Source organism: Oncorhynchus keta, chromosome 21, assembly GCF_023373465.1.
Source record: "Oncorhynchus keta strain PuntledgeMale-10-30-2019 chromosome 21, Oket_V2, whole genome shotgun sequence".
Classification (NCBI taxonomy): Eukaryota; Metazoa; Chordata; class Actinopteri; order Salmoniformes; family Salmonidae; genus Oncorhynchus; species Oncorhynchus keta.
Genome location: NC_068441.1, coordinates 21694780 through 21716261, shown reverse-complemented (window position 1 = coordinate 21716261; position 21482 = coordinate 21694780). Strand labels below are relative to the sequence as shown.

The window sequence follows — 21482 nt, the reverse complement described above, 5'->3', positions numbered from 1 at the left end:
TATACTATACTAAACGGTCTGTCTATATTAACTTTATCACATCTAAACTCTCTATATTTTATATACATTTGTCTTTCTTCCCAACTCTCCCTCCCTGTCTCACTTCCATAGAGAAGCGTCGGTGGGGTGCTTTGCTGCGGTACTGGAGCTGGGAGGGGGACTGTGCTCCGGGTATGGCTGGCTCAGGGCTCACTGGACTGGGACTGGCCTCAGGGTGCAGTGACGGCAGAGTCAGGCTGTCTGGAGTCAGTGCTGCAGGTCAGACAGAGAGGGAGACAACATACACTTTAGTGTTATAGAAAACGTAACACACAGATACTGATAAATATATATTGTAACCTCATACACACACACACACACTTGCTTTAACAATCTATCCTCTTCAGTTTTGTACACAACATATTGAGTGGACAATTACTCTTTATGAAACAACAACACAGCACTCTTTCAGTCTGGACACTGGACAAGGCTGTATCAGCTATACTGTGTGGAAATGTGTGCATATGTAACTGTGTCAGGCCGTTGAACAGCTCAAGGTGGAGTGTTTCAGCCTTGGTTTGACCCTGTATGTGAATGGATTGTTGGTCTCACTGCTTTTGGATGTGTTTGGAGTGGATATGTGTCTCTTCCATCACACTGATTGAAACCTCTATGTATGTGTGTCTGTGCCTATGTGTGTATAGTGATTTGATGTGTGTGTGTGTGTGTGCGTACAGTAGCAACGCGCATAACCCACCCACTTGAGGAGCTGTCGTTTTCAGCCATTTATTTTGATGGTTGTTCATTTTTTTGTAATTGAAAAAAGTAATGATTTAATACACTTGAAATGTTTACAAATTAGATGCACTGAAATGAAGGCAAGTTCCGAAAATGAACACTTGGATTATAGTGATATTATAGTATGTCTGATCTCGCAAACAATGAAAAGTTTGTATAGGTACTGTCACGTTCTGACCTTAGTTCCTTTGTTTTAGTATGGTCAGGGCGTGAGTTGGGTGGGCAGTCTGTTTGTTTTTCTATGTTGGTTTTTGAGTTCGGCCTAGTATGGTTCTCAATCAGAGGCAGCTGTCAATTGTTGTCCCTGATTGAGAATCATACTTAGGTAGCCTGGGTTTCACTTTTGGGTTGTGGGTGTTTGTTTCCGTGTGAGTGTTTCGGTTATGGTAACTTCACGTTGTCATTTATTGTTTAGTGAGTTTTAATTAAACATCATCATGAACACTTACCACGCTGCACTTTGGTCCTCCTCTCTTTCTCCCGACGACATCCATTACAGGTACAGTTGAAGTCAGAAGTTTACATACACCGTAGCCAAATACATTTAAACTCAGTTTTTCACAATTCCTGACATTTCATCCAAGTAAAGATTCCCTGTCGTAGGTCAGTTAGGATCACCACTTTATTTTAAGAATGTGAAATATCAGAATAATAGTAGAGAGAATGATTTATTTCAGCTTTTATTTATTTTATCACATTCCCAGTGGGTCAGAAGTTTACATACACTCAATCAATATTGGTAGCATTGCCTTTAAATTGATTAACTTGGCTCAAACGTTTTGGATAGCCTTCCACAAGCTTCCCACAATAAGTTGGGTGAATATTGGCCCATTCCTCCTGACAGAGCTGGTGTAACTGAGTCAGGGTAATAGGCCTCCTTGCTCACACACACTTTTTCAGTTCTGCCCACAAATGTTCTATAGGATTGAGGTCAGGGCTTTGTGATGGCCACTTCAGTACCGTGACTTTGTTGTCCTTAAGCCATTTTGCCACAACTCTGGAAGTATGCTTGGGGTCACTGTCCATTTGGAAGACCCATTTCCGACCAAGCTTTAACTTCCTGACTGATGTCTTGAGTTGTTGCTTCAATATATCCACATAATTTTCCTCCCTCATGATGCCATTTATTTTGTGAAATGCACCATTCCCTCCTGCAGCAAAGCACCCCCACAACATGATGCTACCACCCCCGTGCTTCATGGTCAGGATGGTGTTCTTCGGCTTGCAAGCCTCCCCCTTTTTCCTCCAAACATAACTATGGTCATTTTGGCCAAACAGTTCTGTTTTTGTTTCATCAGACCAGAGGATATTTCTCCAAAAAGTACGATCTTTGTCCCCATGTGCAGTTGCAAACCGTAGTCTGGCTTTTTTACGGCGGTTTTGGAGCAGTGGCTTCTTCCTTGCTGAGCGGCCTTTCAGGTTATGTCGATTTAGGACTCATTTTACTGTGGATATAGATACTTTGTACCTGCTTCCTCCAGCATCTTCACAATGTTCTTTGCTGTTGTTCTGAGATTGATTTGCACTTTTCACACCAAAGTACATTCATCTCTAGGAGACAGAACATGTCTCCTTCCTTAGCGGTAAGATGGCTGCGTGGTCCCATGGTGTTTATACTTGCATACTATTGTTTGTACAGATGAACTTGGTACCTTCAGGTGTTTGGAAATTGCTCCCAAGGATGAACCAGATTTGTGGAGGTCTACAATTGTTTTGAAATCTGAGGTCCTGGCTGATTTCTTTTGATTTTCCCATGATGTCAAGCAGAGGCATCAAATTTGAAGGTAGGCCTTGAAATACACCCACAGGTACACCTCCAATTGACTCAAATTATGTGAATTAGCCTACCAGAAGCTTCTAAAGCCATGGCATAATTTTTGGGAATTTTCCAATCTGTTTAAAGGCACAGTCAACTTAGTGTATGTAAACTTCTGACCCACTGGAAATGTGATACAGTGAATTATAAGTGAAATAATCTGTCTGTAAACAATTGTTGGAAAAATGACTTGTGTCATGCACAAATTAAATGTCCTAACCGACCTGCCAAAACTATAGTTTGTTTACAAGAAATCTGTGGAATGGTTGAAAAACGAGTTTTAATGACTCCAACCCAAGTGTATGTAAACTTCCGACTTCAACTGTATACTCCACACACAGAGACGCATACAAAGTTATCCCTCGCCCTCAATTTAACGAATCTGACCATAATTATATCCTCCTGATTCCTGCTTACAATTAACAATTAGAGGGAAGCACCAGTGACAAGATCAATAAAAAGTGATCAGATGAAGCAGATGCTAAGCTACAGGACTGTTTTGCTAGCACAGACTGGAATATGGAGTACACCACAACTGTTATTAGCTTCATCAATAAGTGCATCGATGACGTTGTCCCCACAGTGACTGTACATACATACCACAACCAGAAGCCATGGATTACAGGCAGCATCAACACTGAGCTGAAGGCTAGAGCTGCCGCTTTCAAGGACCAGGATTCTAACCCGGTAGCTGATAAGAAATCCCGCTATGCCCTCCGACAAACCATCAAACAGGCAAAGCGTCAATACAGGACTAAAGTCAAATTATACCACACCGGCTCTGACGCTCGTCGGATGTGGCAGGGCTTGCAAACCATTACAGACTACAAAGGGGAGCACAGCCGAGAGCTGCCCAGTGACATGAGCCTACCAGACGAGCTAAACTACTTCTATGCATGCTTCGAGGCAAATAACACTGAAACATGCATGAGAGCACCAGCTGTTCCAGAAGACTGTGATCACGCTCTCCGCAGCCGGTGAGTAAGACCTTTAAACAGGTCAACATTCACAAGGCCACAGGGCCAGACGGATTACCAGGACGAGTACTGCGAGCATGCGCTGACCAACTGGCAAGTGTCTACACTGAAATGTTCAACCTCTCCCTGTTCGAGTCTGTAGTACCAACATGTTTTAAGCAGACCACCATAGTGCCTGTGCCCAAGAACACTTAGGTAACGTGCCTAAATGACTACCGACCCGTAGCACTCACGTCTGTAGCCATGAAGTGCTTTGAAAGGCTGGCCATGGTTCACATCAACACCATTATCCCAGAAATCCCTAGACCCACTTCAATTTGCATACCACCCCAACAGATCCACACATGATGCAATCTCTATTGCACTCCACACTGCTCTTTCCCAGCTGGACAAAAGGGACACCTATGTGAGAATGCTATTCATTGACTACAGCTCAGCGTTCAACACCATAGTGCCCTCAAAGCTCATCAATAGGATAAGGACCCTTGAACTAAACACCTCCCTCGACAACTGGATCCTGGACTTCCTGGGTAGGTAACAACACATCCGCAATGCTGATCCTCAACACAGGGGTGCTTGCTCAGTCCCCTCCTGTACTCCATGTTCACTTATTTGACTCCAACACCATCATTCAATTTGCCGATAACACAACAGTGGTAGGCCTGATCACCGACAACAACGAGACAGTCTATAAGGAGGAGGTCAGAGACCTGGCCATGTGGTGCCAGGACAACAACGTCTCCCTCAACGTGACCAAGACAAAAGAGATGATTGTGGACTACAGGAAAAAGAGGACCGAGCACGCCTCCATTCTCATCGGGGGCTGCAGTTGAGCAGGTTGAGAGCTTCAAGTTCCTTGGTGTCCACATCATCAACAAACTAACATGGTCCAAGCACACCAAGACAGTCGTGAAGAGGGCACGACAAAACCTATTCCCCCTCAGGAGACTGAAAAGATATGGCATGGGTCCTCAGATCCTCAAAAGGTTCTACAGCTGCACCTTCGAGAGCATCCTGACTTGTTGCATCACTGCCTGGTATGGCAACTGCTCAGCCTCCGACCACAAGGTACTACAGAGGGTAGTGTGAACGGCCCAGTACACGGGCCAAACTTCCTGCCATCCAGGACCTCTACTCCTCTACTGCCATTCAGGACCTCTGTTGTCATCTAAGCATAGTCACTTTAATAACTCTACCTACATGTACATACTACCTCAACTAACCGATGCCCCCGCACATTGACTCTGTACTGGTACCCCCCCTGTATATAGTCTCGCTATTGTTGTTTTACTGCTGCTCTTTATTTACTTGTTACTTTTATCTCTTATTCTTGTCCGTATTTTTGGTTGGGAGCTTGTAAGTAAGCATTTCACTGTAAGGTCTACTACACCTGTTGTATTTGATAATAATAAAATATATAAAGTAACAGTCAAAAGTTTGGACACACCTATTCATTCAAGGGTTTTTCTTTTTTTTTAAACTTTTTTCTACATTGTAGAAAGTGAAGACATCAAAACTATGAAATAACACATGGAATCATGTAGTAACCAAAAAAGTGTTAAACAATTTGAAATATATATTTACTATGTAGAAAATAGTAAAAATAAAGAAACTCTGGAAAGAGTAGGTGTGTTTGTGTGTGTGTGGACAGGTTATGTATGTATGTATGTATGTATGTATGTATGTATGTATGTATGTATGTATGTATGTATGTATGTATGTATGTATGTATGTATGTATGTATGTATGTATGTATGTATAGTTTGAGAAACAGACGCCTCACAATTCCTCAACTGGCAGCTTCATTGAAGAGGTGACTCCGGGATGCTGGCCTTCTAGGCAGAGTTGCAAAGAAAAAGCCATATCTCAGAATGGCCAATAAATATAAAATATTAATATGTGGAAAAAAACAACACTGGACAGAGGAACTCTGCCTAGAAGGGCCAGCATCCTGGTGTCACCTCTTCACTGTTTACATTGAGACTGGTATTTTGCAGGTACTATTTAATGAAGCTGACAGTTGAGAACTTGTGAGGCGTCTGTTTCTCAAAGTAGACATTCTAATGTACTTGTCTTCTTGCTCAGTTGTGCAGCTGGGCCACCAGCTAGACTGACGAGTTTCAGAAGGAAGTGCTTTGTTTCTAGCCATTATGAGCCTGTAATCTAACCCACAAATGCTGATTCTCCAGACACTCAACTAGTCTAAAGAAGGCCAGTTTTATTGCTTCTTTAAATCAGCACAACAGTTTTCAGCTGTGCTAACATAATTGCAAAATGGTTTTCTAATGATCATTTAGCCTTTTAAAATGATAAACTTGGATTAGCTAACACAACGTGCCATTGGAACACAGGAGTGATGGTTGCTGATAATGGGCCTCTATACGCCTACGTAGATAATCCATTTAAAAGAAATCAGGTGTTTCCAGCTACAATAGTCATTTACAACATTAACAATGTCTACACTTGTACGGGTTTCTCCTCCTCTGAGGAGTAGTAGGAAGGATCGGAGGACCAAAGCGCAGCATGGTATGCGTTCATGATGTTAATATTTAATTAATCAAACTGAACACTGCAATACAAAACAACAAAGTGAACGAAAGAAACCAAAACAGTTCTGTCTGGTGCAGAATACAAACACTCAACAGAAGATAATCACCCACAACTCAAGGCTGAAAACAGGCTACCTAAGTATGGTTCTCAATCAGGGACAACAATTGACAGCTGCCTCTGATTGAGAACCATACCAGGCCAAACACAGAAATCCCAAATCATAGAAAAAAGAACAGACTGCCCACCCCAACTCACGCCCTGACCATACTAAAACTAAGACAAAACAAAGGAACTAAGGTCAGAATGTGACAACACCTTATTTCTGATCAATTTGATGTTATTTTAATGGACAAAAATGTGCTTTTCTTTCAAAAACAAGGACATTTCTAAGTGACCCCAAACTTTTGAACGGTAGTTTATATACACACACAAGTACATACATTTTTTTTGCCATTTGACAATATAATGCCTGAACACCATTCATAAAAATGTGTAAAATGTAATGCCACGAGGCTCAGTTGGTAGAGCATGGTAATGTCAGGGTTGTGGGTTGGATTCCCACAGAGGACCAGTACGAAAAGGTATGAAAATGTATGCACTCAGTACTGTAAGTCACTCTTGATAAGAGTATCTCCTAAAATACAAAAATGTTTTTTTTTTTAAGTGTTCATCCATTGTCCAACTGTTTCATTTATTAAAATAGTTTTTAAAACCTTTTAACAATTTCAATGACCGTTGGTTGCTAGGGTGTGTTTGTGCTTCTGCGCATTCTTGTGTGTGTTCAGCCAATTGCCTCCTGAGGTGTTTGATGTAGTCTGCAGTGAGCTCTTTAACTCCTTGTTTCCATGGAGACACTGATTGCTAACAAAAGCATGTGAGGATAGGGCTAAACAGATGGAAATATTCTCTCTTCGCACCCCTCCCCTATCTCTCTCTCGGTCTCCTCTCCCCCCTCTTTCTCTGTTTCCTTCTCTTGTCTCCTCTCTCTCTGACAGATAGCTCACCCATTAATATTTATTCCTGCACCCGCAGTCTTCCTTTTATTAGTAGATACACTTGTGTCTGCAAACACAGATACCATTTCTGGTGTACATGCACGCAAATGATGATGATGGAAATTTAGATGGTAGATTTTAGTTTAAATAAAAGTGAATCATTCATAGGCAGAAGGCAAGTATCTAACCAACTCACTTAAGTGTTAGAAAAATAAGGTGAAAAATTGATTGGGCAAAAGAGCGATAGAGAGATGGAATAGAGATCGAGAGATCAACGAAGGCGAGAGAGAGGGAATTGGATGGAATGAAGTAGAGGTCGACCGATTATGATTTTAATGCCGATACCGATAATTGGAGGACTAAAAGAAGCCGATACCAATTAATCGGCTGATTTAAAAAAAATGTTTTTTTGTAAAAATGACAATTACAACAATACTGAATGAACACTTATTTTATCTTAATATAATACATCAATAAAATCAATGTAGCCTCAAATAAATAATGAAACATGTTCAATTTGGTTTAAATAAGGCAAAAACAAAGTGTTGGAGAAGAAAGTAAAAGTGCAATATGTGCTATGTAAGAAAGCTAACGTTTAAGTTCCTTGCTCAGAACATAAGAACATATGAAAGCTGGTGGTTACTTTCACATTTACATTTACATTTAAGTCATTTAGCAGACGCTCTTATCCAGAGCGACTTACAAATTGGTGCATTCACCTTATGACATCCAGTGGAACAGCCACTTTACAATAGTGCATCTAAATCTTTTAAGGGGGGGGGGGGTGAGAAGGATTACTTTATCCTATCCTAGGTATTCCTTAAAGAGGTGGGGTTTCAGGTGTCTCCGGAAGGTGGTGATTGACTCCGCTGTCCTGGCGTCGTGAGGGAGTTTGTTCCACCATTGGGGAGCCAGAGCAGCGAACAGTTTTGACTGGGCTGAGCGGGAACTGTACTTCCTCAGTGGTAGGGAGGCGAGCAGGCCAGAGGTGGATGAACGCAGTGCCCTTGTTTGGGTGTAGGGCCTGATCAGAGCCTGGAGGTACTGAGGTGCCGTTCCCCTCACAGCTCCGTAGGCAAGCACCATGGTCTTGTAGCGGATGCGAGCTTCAACTGGAAGCCAGTGGAGAGAGCGGAGGAGCGGGGTGACGTGAGAGAACTTGGGAAGGTTGAACACCAGACGTGTTTCAACATGAGTCTTCAATATTCCCAGGTAAGAAGTTTTAGGTTGTAGTTATTATAGGAATTATAGGACTATTTCTCTCTATACCATTTGTATTTCATTAACCTTTGACTATTGGAAGTTCTTATAGGCACTTTAGTATTGCCAGTGTAACAGTATAGCTTCTGTCCCTCTCCTCGCTCCTACCAGGGCTCGAACCAGGAACACATTGACAACAGCCACCCTCGATGCAGCGTTACCCATGCAGAGCAAGGGGAACAACCACTCCAAGTCTCAGAGCGAGTGACGTTTAAACGCTATTAGCACCCCCCCCTGCTAACTAGCTAGCCATTTAACATTGGTTACACCAGCCTAATCTCGGGAGTTGATAGGCTTGAAGTCATAAACAGCGCAATGATTGAAGCACAACGAGGAGCTGCTGGCAAAACGCATGAAAGTGCTGTTTGAATTAATTCTTACGAGCCTGCTGCTGCCTACCACCGCTCAGTCAGACTGCTCTATCAAATCATAGACTTAGTTATAACATAATAACACACATAAATACAAGCCTTAGGTCATTAATATGGTCGAATCCGGAATCTATCATTTCGAAAACATTTATTATTAAAATTCTGGCAAATTAGGCGACCCAAACTGTTGCATATACACTGACTCTGCGTGCAATGAACGCAAGAGCAGTGACACAATTTCACCTGGTTAATATTGCCTGCTAACATGGATTTCTTTTAGCTAAATATGCAGGTTTAAAAATATATACTTCTGTGTATTGATTTTAAGAAAGGCATTGATGTTTATGGTTAGGTACACATTGGAGCAAAGACAGTCCTTTTTCGCGAATACGCACCGCATCGATTACATGCAACGCAGGACACGCTAGATAAACTAGTAATATCATCAACCATGTGTAGTTAACTAGTAATTATGATTGATTGATTGATTTTTACAAGTTTAATGCTAGCTAGCAACTTAGCTTGGCTTACTGCATTCACACTGCATTCACGTAACAGGCAGGCTCCTCGTGGAGTGCAATGAGAGGGCAGATGGTTAGAGCGTTGGACTAGTTAACTCTAAGGTTGCAAGATTGAATCCTCGAGCTGACAAGGTAAAAATCTGTCGTTCTGCACCTGAACAAGGCAGTTAGCCCACCGTTCCTAGACCGTTATTGAAAATAAGAATGTGTCCTTAACTGACTTGCCTAGTTAAATAAATAGGCCAAATCGGTGTCCAAAAATACTGATTTCCGATTGTTATGAAAACTTGAAATCATCCCTAATTAATTGGCCATTCCGATTAATCGGTCAACCTCTAGTATGAAGTGGTGATAGATTAATGGTGAGAAAGATAGCTATGATGATATCTTAGTTTGATTAATACTTTCGCTATGGGTGGTTACAGAACGAGAGAGCGAGAGGGGAAGAAATAAAGGGAGCAGGCTGGTCATTTAAATATCACAGTTACAGCAACCCTTTGATCTGTCTGCTTGTAATTGGGGTCAGGGCAGGTGAGACACACACACACACACACACACACACACACACACACACACACACACACACACACACACACACACACACACACACACACACACACACACACACACACACACACACACACACACACACACACACACACACACACACACACACACACACACACACACACACACACACACACACACACACAAAGGTATAAGACAGCCTGTTTGGAAAAGGACAATCCAATCAGTGGACCACAAGATGTCTTTATGTAAGGCCATGTCCACAAAGAAGGAGAGTTAGTGAGTGTGAGATAGTTTGTAGTCGTGTTTTTGTTGGTGTGCGGGTACAGGAGGAAGAAAAGTGTTCACAATAATATTGTTCTTTATAATGAGAGGGTACAGAGTCTTCAGCCTATGTGTATATTTAAAAGACTGTGTGTTATAGTCCTATCCTATCTAAATTGGGAGATAATATAGACATCTGATGAAGTGAATAATGTATTAAAGGGCAGACAAAGGCTCTCACATGGCCAGGTAGGAAACTCAAATTCAAGACAGGAGCTGTCTGCTGATTGTTGGTTCCTCTCAGAGTTGCATTTCTAATGAAGCTTACTGTTGTAGGCGACTACAATGTTTTCTACCGATGGGGCATCCATTCTTCTCTAGCTGGCTCTGGTTAAAATTTGTATGACAGTGTTTAATGTGATGACCTGAACTAATTCAATTATTTCATTATGTTTATCTTCCCATCAGCATATAAAAGTATTATTTAATATAGTGAAACTATACCCCTTCTAAAATTGACTAAATAAATAATCCTCAGATATCTACACACAATACCCCACAATGTCAAAGCTAAAACAAGTTGATGTTTGCAAATGTATATAAAAAAAAAACCCAGATACCTTATTTACATAATTATTCAGACCCTTTGGTATGAGACTCGAAATTATGCTCAGGTGCATCCTGTTTCCATTGATCATCCTTGAGATGTTTCTACAACTTGACTGGAGTCCACCTGTGGTAAATACAGTTGATTGGACATGATTTGGAAAGGCACACACACCTGTCTATATAAAGGTCCCACAGTTTACAGTGCATATCAAAGCAAAGACCAAGCCATGAGGTCGAAGGAATTGTCCGTAGAGCGTGAGACAGGATTGTGTCGAAACACAGATCTGGGGAAGAGTACCAAAAAATGTCTGCAGTGTTGAAGGTCCTCAAGAACACAGTGCCCAAGAACAAGTTTGGAACCACCAAGACTCTTCCTAGAGCTGGCCAAACTGAGAAATCGGGAGAGAAGGGCCTTGGTCAGGGAGGTGACCAAGAACCTGATGGTCACTCTGACAGTGTTCTATAGTTACCCTGTGGAGATGGGAGAACCTTTTTAGAAAACCTGCTCCCGAGCCCTCAGGACCTCAAAGTGGGGCGAAGGTTCACCTTCCAACAGGACAACGACCCTAAGCACACAGGCAAGACACCACAGGAGTGGCTTTGGGACAAATCTCTAAGTGTCATTGAGTGGCCCAGCCAGAGCCCAGACCGGAACCCGATCAAACATCTCTGGAGACCTAAAAATAGCTGTGCAGCAACGCTCCCTATCCAACCTGACAGAGCTTCAGAGGATCTGCAGAGAAGAATGGAAGAAACTCCCCAAATACAGGTGTGCCAAGCTTGTAACGTCATACCCAAGAAGACTCGAAGGCTGTAATCGCTGCCAAAGGTGCTATAGCAAAGTACTGAGTAAAGGGTCTGAATACTTATGGAAATGTGATACGTTTTTGCTTTGTCATTATGGGGGGTGTAGATTGATGAGGGAAAAAAACTATTTAATACATTTTAGAATAAGGCTGTAAACTAACAAATTGTGGAAAAAGTCAAGGGGTCTGAATACTTCCCGAAGGCACTGTAAACTAGGTTGCTCTATTCGATTGGCTGAAAGATTAGACTGGCAGGTGGACGGGTGGCCTCCCTGGTACACACACATTAGCCTGTAAGGTTTGCTAATGAATTAATCTCTCACTCAGACGTGACTAATTGACTTTTTTTGCTTACCTACCGAGACAGGCGACTGAAGGGGATATTATGTTGACAAACTTTTTGTGTGTTCTGGTATTTCAGTGTCAGGGAATATGATTGAGCTGTATCTTGATGTGAAAAAACATTATTTGAGAGTCTAGGAAAGGTTGTGTTGCTGATGTTTTATCCCAAACTCATTAGGAGTTGAAAGGAATGTTAGGTTACGTGGTTAATTCCCGGAAAAAAATGTCAGCCAAGTCCGTCACTCCAAACATGGACAGAAAGTTGGACAGCATCGCCCTGATTCACTGTTGCAGAAATCAATGATTATTTCATGAAATCTTTATTCAGTTGTTGTCTGAAACAGGCTGTGGTGGAATAAGGGGTTGCGAAGGGTAGAATGTCTGGATTGACAGAGAGCCTAAAGAACACTATGAACACCAGAGCACAATGGTTAAAAGGTTTTCTTTCACTGCTGCAGGGCAGACTAGTGCCAGATGAGAGGATGGTTGTTGCTCTGACCCAGTGGCCTACAACAAGGGAGATTGGCTTGTATAAATGTGTCTTGAACACTGCTAATCCCCATCAGCCTCAGCTCCCAGCACCCCGTCTCACTCTTCCACCCCTCCCTCTCCGTCTTTCTCTCTCCCTCCATCCCTCAGTCTTTCTCTCTCCCTCCATCCCTCCGTCTTTCTCTCTCCCTCCATCCCTCTCCGTATTTCTCTCTCCCTCCATTCCTCTCAGTCTCTCCCTCCCTCCCTCCCTCCGTCTTTCTCTCTCCCTCCCTCCCTCCCTCTCCGTCTTTCTCTCTCACTCCATTCCTGTCTCTCTCTCTCTCTCCCTCCCTCCCTCCCTCTCTTTCTCTCTCCCTCCCTCTCTTTCTCTCTCCCTCCCTCCCTCTCCGTCTTTCTCTCTCCCTCCATCCCTCTCCGTATTTCTCTCTCCCTCCCTCCCTCTCCGTCTTTCTCTCTCCCTCCATCCCTCTCCGTCTTTCTCTCTCCCTCCATTCCTGTCTCTCTCTCTCTCTCCCTCCCTCCCTCCCTCTCTTTCTCTCTCCCTCCCTCCCTCTCCGTCTTTCTCTCTCCCTCCATCCCTCTCCGTATTTCTCTCTCCCTCCCTCCCTCTCCGTCTTTCTCTCTCCCTCCATCCCTCTCCGTCTGTCTTTCTCCCTCCCTCCCTCCCCTCCCTCCCTCCCTCTCAGTCTTTCTCCCTCCCTCCCTCCCTCCCTCCCTCCCTCCCTCCCTCCCTCCCTCCCTCCCTCCCTCCACGTCTTTCTCCCTCCCTCCCTCCACGTCTTTCTCCCTCCCTCCCTCCCTCCCTCCCTCCCTCCCTCCCTCCCTCCCTCCCTCCCCGTCTTTCTCCCTCCCTCTCCGTCTCCCTCCCTCCCTCTCCGTCTCCCTCCCTCCCTCCCTCCCTCCCTCCCTCCCTCCCTCCCTCCCTCCCTCTCAGTCTTTCTCTCTGTCTTTCTCTCTCCCTCCCTCCCTCCCTCCCTCCCTGTCTTTCTCTCTCTCTCCCTCCCTCCCTCTCCGTCTTTCTCTCTCCCTCCCTCTCCGTCTTTCTCTCTCCGTCTTTTTCTCTCCCTCTCCTGTCCTCTCTTACACACACCTCTCTTTCTGCTTCTCCTCTCTTCTATCTCTCCACTCAGAGCTTGTGTAAATGTGTGTCCTAAACTCATCAAACTGCAGCCTTCCCTTAGCTGGAAATCAGTGATATACAGGCTGTGGGGACAGAGTGGGGCTGGTACAGATGACTGGGCTGGTGGTTTGATTACAAACGGATCAAAGAATGGCCTGATCCATTAATAAAAGGATGAATAAATGAATGCAGGGAGGTATGGAGGAGAAAGTAGTGTAAGATCTGGGATCAGGATTTTAAGCTTCCTGTTTCTAAATATAGTCCCAAAACGCTGTCATCCATTAGCAACACTCATAACAGCAAGACCCACCGGATACAAGGAGGACAGAGGAGATGATTTGCTGTGTGTCATTGGACAGTGTTAGACAGGCAGTGCAAGGTAGTTAGAGGTCTTACCCTGAGTGTGTTGGATGTTGAGCTGGTTGATTTGCTCAGTGAACTCGTTTTCCTCGATGGTCTCAGTGCGAGGGACAGACAGAGAGAAACGTCGCTTAAAGTTCTTCATCTTGTTCATGGCGCTGAGAGAGAGAGAGAGCACAAGGCATACATGTATGTAAATGACTGGGTATCGAACCCTGTTTTTTTTGCTGTATATCACTCCAGACTCATACTACACCGGCTCCGACGCTCGTCGGATGTGGCAGGGCTTGCAAACTATTACAGACTACAAGGGGAAGCACAGCCGCGAGCTGCCCAGTGACACGAGCGAAATCACTTCTATGCTCGCTTCGAGGCAAGCAACACTGAGGCATGCATGAGAGCATCAGTTGTTCCGGACGACTGTGTGATCACGCTCTCCGTAGCCAACGTGAGTAAGACCTTTAGCACATTGGCTAACCGGGCTATCTGCATTGTGTCCCACCACCCGCCAACCCCTCTTTTTACGCATCTGCTACTCTCTGTTCATCATATATGTACATACTACCTCAATAAGCCTGACTAACAGGTGTCTGTATATAGCCCTGCTACTCTTTTTTCAAATGTCTTTTTACTGTTTTACTTTTTATTTCTTTACTTACCTACACACACACACACTTTTTTTTCACACCATTGGTCAGAGCCTGCAAGTAAGCATTTCACATTTCATTTCACCTGTTATATTCGGCGCACGTGACAAATCAACTTTGATTCGATGTAAGCCCACTGAGGTAAAAGCCATCCCAGCTTACAATTGGCTCATTCATCCCCCCTCCTATCCCCTGTAACTATTCCCCAGATCGTTGCTGTAAATTAGAATGGTTTCTCAGTCAAAGTACCTGGTAAAATAAGGGTTAAATAAATAGATCCAGATCCAAGGCAAAGTTACTCAAACAACACCATGTCCTTAACATTTTACAGGCTACGACCACATTATACAATTTGAACCACTAACCATAATCCCCGGGGTGAAAGAGCATAACGATCAGACTGTCTGGACAGAGGAAAGTGAATATGTAACTACCCTCTGCTGAACCAATGTTCTCTAACCTAACTGCACACCCTCCCATGGCACACCAAACAGAACAGCTCCCGTTAGTGATTGGGTTGTGGTCTTTGGTCAGAAACAGAGAGACAGAGAGGCAGTCTCTGTGTGTGGTGCTCCCTGGCTGTTAAAAATGCTAACATCAGATCACTGATTGACGGAATAATGAGGCAGCGAAATAGCAGGAGAGCATTTAATCAATACAGTCACCTCTCTGTCATGGCCCAGACACTGCTTTGTCAATACATCACATAACCATATAACCCTCTCCCCCCACTCATTATATCATTCTCTCACTCTCACTCACTGCGCAGCAGTGCAGGGTGGTTGCTATGGTCTCCTACTTTCTAATTAGTTTCCTTTCAGACTGTGTGTGTGATGTAATTATTTTAAGACCTAAGAGTAGGCAGAACTATGTTCCTCAGTCGTACACATGCTTGTGCGTGCATGTGTGTAACGGACATCACGCTGCTTGCTTAGAGTACCACGTCCTCCTAATTTGGCTCACCCCGAGGCATGAATCCAGGACCTCTGCATTTCTAGCACACGTGATCACCCTCCTGAAGCATCTTACCAGTCGGTGCCACTACACAATGTACAATTCGTCTGTGTAATTTCTTATTCCATTTTTCAATCATTTGAACCTGAAGATGCACACTTCGCTTTAAAGTGACAATCAACAGTAGAAACAATATCAGCTCCTGTTTAGGTAAAAAGGCTGAGGGATGGGCCTGGAGAAATGTAACCACCATCCATGATATCAACATCTTAGTTCTGACCATGTTGAGGCTACATAGTGTTTGTTTACATTTACATCATTTACAAACATTGGAGTAAAACAAGCTTATATTTTGGGTTCTGATGGGGTACAACAGTTGAACTAAGCTCATGAGAATAAGAATTCTGTTCATTGACTACAGCTCAGCATTCAACACCATAGTACCCTCCAAGCTCTTCATCAAGCTGGAGGCCCTGGTTCTTAACCCCACCCTGTGCAACTGGGTCCAGGACTTTCTGACCGGCCACCCCAGGTGGTGAAGATAGGAAACAACATCTCCACTTCGCTGACCCTCAACACTGGGGCCCCTCAAGGGTGTGTGCTCAGCCCTCTCCTGTACTCCCTGTTCACCCACGACTGCGTGGCCATGCACGCCTCCAACTCAATCATCAGGTTTGCAGATGACACAGCATTAGTGGGCTTGATCACCAACAATGACTAGACAGCCTACAGGGAGGAGGTGAGGGCACTCGGAGTGTGGTGTCAGGAAAACAACCTCTCACTCTACATCAACAAAGCAAAGGAGATGATTGTGGACTTCAGGAAACAGCAGAGGGAGCACCCCCCTATCCACATCGAAGGGACAGCAGGGGAAGGTGGAAAGTTAAGTTCCTGGGTTTACACATCACAGACAAACTGAAATGGTCCACCCACACAGACAGTGTGGTGAAGAAGGCACAACAGTGCCTATGGAGCGCTGACCCAGGTGCCATCAAATCCTGACACGTTCCGTCGGGCGAATTCCATGCAAAAAGCACCAACACAGCAACTCCCTGATTTCTCTCTCCTCCAATTTCCCCATTAACTCCTTCACAGTCTCTGCTTCGCTCACCTCCAACACCGGCTCTGGTTCTGGTCTCCTCCTTGGCTCCTCACGATAAACAGGGAGAGTTGGCTCAGGTCTGACTCCTGACTCTGCCACACTCTCCCTGAGCCCCCCCCCCAATACATTTTTGGGGCTGACTCTCAGGCTTCCATCCGCTACGCCGTGCTGCCTCCTCATACCTGCGCCTCTCAGCTTTCGCCGCCTCCAGTTCTTCCTTGGGGCGGCAATATTCTCCAGGCTGAGCCCAGGGTCCTTTACCGTCCAGTTCGTCCTCCTCCTTGGGCTGCTCCTGTTGCCTCTTCTCCTGCTGCACCTTTGGGCGGCTACACTCCCCTGGTTTAGCCCAGGGTCCTCTCCCGTCGAGGATTTCCTCCCATTTCCAGAAATCCTTATTGCGCATCTCCTCTTTGGGCTGCTCCTGCCTGTTGACACCCTGCTTGGTCCGTTTAGGGTGGGTGATTCTATAACGGCAATAAATAGGCCATGGTGGCGAAATAATTACAATATACCAATTAAACACTGGAGTGATGGATGTGCAGAAGATGAATGTGCAAGTAGAGATACTGGGGTGCAAAAGACCAAGATAAATAAATAAATACAGTATGGGGGATGAGGTAGTTGGATGGGCTATTTACAGATGGTCTATGTACAGGTGCAGTGATCTGTGAGCTGCTCTGACAGCTGGTGCTTAAAGCTAGTGAGGGAGATATGAGTCTCCAGCTTCAGTGATTTTTGCAGTTCATTCCAGTCATTGGCAGCAGAGAACTGGAAGGAAAGGCGGTCAAATAAGGAATTGGCTTTGGGGTTGACCAGTGAGATATACCTGCTGGAGGGAGTGCGACAGGTGGGTGCTGCTATGGTGACCAGTGAGCTGAGATAAGGCAGAGCTTAACCAGTTGAAGCTAGGGGGGCGCTATTTCATTATTGGATAAAAAAACGTGCCCGTTTTAAGCACAATATATTCTCACAAAAAGATGCTCGACTATGCATATAATTGCCAGCTTTGGAAAGAAAACACTCTGACGTTTTCAAAGCTGCAAAGATATTATGCAAAGATGGTTATCTGGCGCCGACTGAGATGGCCGCCTCGCTTCGCGTTCCTAGGAAACTATGCAGTTTTTTGTTTTTTTACGTGTTATTTCTTACATTAGTACCCCAGGTCATCTTAGGTTTCATTACATACAGTCGAGAAGAACTACTGAATATAAGCTCAGCGTCACCTCACCATCAGTACGACCAAGAATATGTTTTCCGCCGCGACGCGGATCCTGTGTTCTGCCTTACAAACAGGACAACGGAATGGATCGCTTGCAGCGACCCAAGGAAACGACTACGAAAAAGAGGGAAACGCGGCGGTGTTCTGGTCAAAGGGCACATCGCGCACCACTTCCCAGTATTCTTCTTGCCAATGTCCAGTCTCTCGACAACAAGGTTGATGAAATCCGAGCAAGGGTGGCATTCCAGAGGGACATCAGAGACTGCAACGTTCTCTGCTTTACGGAAACATGGCTTACTGGGAAGACGCTATCCAGGGCGGTGCAGCCAACGGGTTTCTCCACGCATCGCGCGGACAGAAACAAACATCTCTCTGGTAAGAAGAGTGGCGGGGGCGTATGCCTCATGACTAACGGGACATGGTGTGATGAAGGAAACATACAGGAACTCAAATCCTTCTGTTCACCTGATTTAGAATTCCTCACAATCAAATGTAGACCGCATTATCTTCCAAGAGAATTCTCTTCGATTATAATCACAGCCGTATATATCCCCCCCCAAGCAGACACATCGATGGCTCTGAACAAACTTTATTTAACTCTTTGCAAACTGGAAAACATTTATCCGGAGGCTGCATTCATTGTAGCTGGGGATTTTAACAAAGCCAATCTGAAAACAAGACTCCCTAAATTTTATCAGCATATCGATTGCGCAACCAGGGGTGGTAAACCCTTGGATCATTGTTACTCTAACTTCCGCGACGCACATAAGGCCCTGCCCCGCCCCCCTTTCGGAAAAGCTGACCACGACTCCATTTTGCTGATCCCTGCCTACAGGCAGAAATTAAAACAAGAGGCTCCCACGCTGAGGTCTGTCCAACGCTGGTCAGACCAAGCTGACTCTACACTCCAAGACTGCTTCCATCACGTGGACTGGGACATGTTTCGTATTGCGTCAGATGGGAATATTGACGAATACGCTGATTCGGTGTGCGAGTTCATTAGAACGTGCGTCGAATATGTCGTTCCCATAGCAACGATAAAAACATTCCCTAACCAGAAACCGTGGATTGATGGCAGCATTCGCGTGAAACTGAAAGCGCGAACCACTGCTTTTAATCAGGGCAAGGTGTCTGGCAACATGACTGAATACAAACAGTGCAGCTATTCCCTCCGCAAGGCTATTAAACAAGCTAAGCGTCAGTACAGAGACAAAGTGGAATCTCAATTCAATGGCTCAGACACAAGAGGCATGTGGCAGGGTCTACAGTCAATCACGGACTACAAGATGAAATCCAGCCCAGTCACGGACCAGGATGTCTTGCTCCCAGGCAGACTAAATAACTTTTTGGCCCGCTTTGAGGACAATACAGTGCCACTGACACGGCCTGCAACGGAAACATGCGGTCTCTCCTTCACTGCAGCCGAGGTGAGTAAGACATTTAAACGTGTTAACCCTCGCAAGGCTGCAGGCCCAGACGGCATCCCCAGCCGCGCCCTCAGAGCATGCGCAGACCAGCTGGCCGGTGTGTTTACGGACATATTCAATCAATCCCTATACCAGTCTGCTGTTCCCACATGCTTCAAGAGGGCCACCATTGTTCCTGTTCCCAAGAAAGCTAAGGTAACTGAGCTAAACGACTACCGCCCGTAGCACTCACTTCCGTCATCATGAAGTGCTTTGAGAGACTAGTCAAGGACCATATCACCTCCACCCTACCTGACACCCTAGACCCACTCCAATTTGCTTACCGCCCAAATAGGTCCACAGACGATGCAATCTCAACCACACTGCACACTGCCCTAACCCACCTGGACAAGAGGAATACCTATGTGAGAATGCTGTTCATCGACTACAGCTCGGCATTCAACACCATAGTACCCTCCAAGCTCGTCATCAAGCTCGAGACCCTGGGTCTCGACCCCGCCCCTGTGCAACTGGGTACTGGACTTCCTGACGGGCCGCCCCCAGGTGGTGAGGGTAGGCAACAACATCTCCTCCCCGCTGATCCTCAACACGGGGCCCCACAAGGGTGCGTTCTGAGCCCTCTCCTGTACTCCCTGTTCACCCACGACTGCGTGGCCACGCACGCTCCAACTTAATCATCAAGTTTGCGGACGACACAACAGTGGTAGGCTTGATTACCAACAACGACGAGACGGCCTACAGGTAGGAGGTGAGGGCCCTCGGAGTGTGGTGTCAGGAAAATAACCTCACACTCAACGTCAACAAAACTAAGGAGATGATTGTGGACTTCAGGAAACAGCAGAGGGAACACCCCCTATCCACATCGATGGAACAGTAGTGGAGAGGGTAGCTAGTTTTAAGTTCCTCGGCATACACATCACAGACAAACTGAATTGGTCCACTCACACTGACAGCGTCGTGAAGAAGGCGCAGCAGCGCCTATTCAACCTCAGGAGGCTGAAGAAATTCGGCTTGTCACCAAAAGCACTCACAAACTTCTACAGATGCACAATCGAGAGCATCCTGGCGGGCTGTATCACCGCCTGGTACGGCAACTGCTCCGCCCTCAACCGTAAGGCTCTCCAGAGGGTAGTGAGGACTGCACAACGCATCACCGGGGCAAACTACCTGCCCTCCAGGACACCTACACCACCCGTTGTTACAGGAAGGCCATAAAGATCATCAAGGACATCAACCACCCGAACCACTGCCTGTTCACCCCGCTATCATCCAGAAGGCGAGGTCAGTACAGGTGCATCAAAGCTGGGACCGAGAGACTGAAAAACAGCTTCTATCTCAAGGCCATCAGACTGTTAAACAGCCACCACTAACATTGAGTGGCTGCTGCCAACACACTGTCATTGACACTGACCCAACTCCAGCCATTTTAATAATGGGAATTGATGGGAATTATGTAAATATATCACTAGCCACTTTAAACAATGCTACCTTATATAATGTTACTTACCCTACATTATTCATCTCATATGCATATGTATATACTGTACTCTACATCATCGACTGCATCCTTATGTAACACATGTATCACTAGCCACTTTAACTATGCCACTTTGTTTACTTTGTCTACACACTCATCTCATATGTATATACTGTACTCGATACCATCTACTGTATGCTGCTCTGTACCATCACTCATTCATATATCCTTATGTACATGTTCCTTATCCCCTTACACTGTGTATAAGACAGTAGTTTTGAAATTGTTAGTTAGATTACTTGTTGGTTATCACTGCATTGTCGGAACTAGAAGCACAAGCATTTCGCTACACTCGCATTTAACATCTGCTAACCATGTGTATGTGACAAATAAAATTTGATTTGATTTGATTTGTGCGTGCCCCAGAACTGATCTTACAGGCGAAACCAAGATGCAACTTCAAACCGGAAATGAGCAGGATTTTTGAGGCTCTGTTTTCCATTGTCTCCTTATATGGCTGTGAATATGCTGTGAACGAGCTTATGTGCTCTGCCGTTCCTCCAAGATGTCTGCAGCATTGTGACGTATTTGTAGGCATATCATTGGAAGATTGGCCATAAGAGACTACATTTGCCAGGGTCCCGTCCGGTGTCCTTTGTCTACGTTGGTGCGTAACTCTCAGTGGCAATAATTTTACCATGCGACACAGACAGAGAAGTATCGTTCCTGGAAGTGTGCATCATTGAAGAGATATGTGAAAAACACCTTGAGGATTGGTTCTAAACAACGTTTGCCATGTTTCAGTCGATATTATGGAGTTAATTTGGAAAAATGTTCAGCGTTTGGATAACTGAATTTTCGTTTTTGT

At 45.0% G+C, this 21482-nt stretch overlaps 1 protein-coding gene across 2 annotated transcripts in view; it reads right to left on the bottom strand.

The window, feature by feature from the left end:
* Positions 1 to 21482, bottom strand: part of cdk18 (cyclin dependent kinase 18) — a 75709-nt gene that overhangs the window by 12079 nt on the left and 42148 nt on the right. For both annotated transcript variants that reach the window (XM_035796922.2, XM_052473481.1), the window contains 2 exons: positions 13825 to 13946; positions 104 to 252 (listed from right to left, as the gene is read on the bottom strand). In XM_035796922.2, the coding sequence (XP_035652815.1) occupies positions 104 to 252; positions 13825 to 13942 (267 nt within the window). In that variant the 5' untranslated portion in view covers positions 13943 to 13946. The remainder of the gene's footprint in view (positions 1 to 103; positions 253 to 13824; positions 13947 to 21482) is intronic.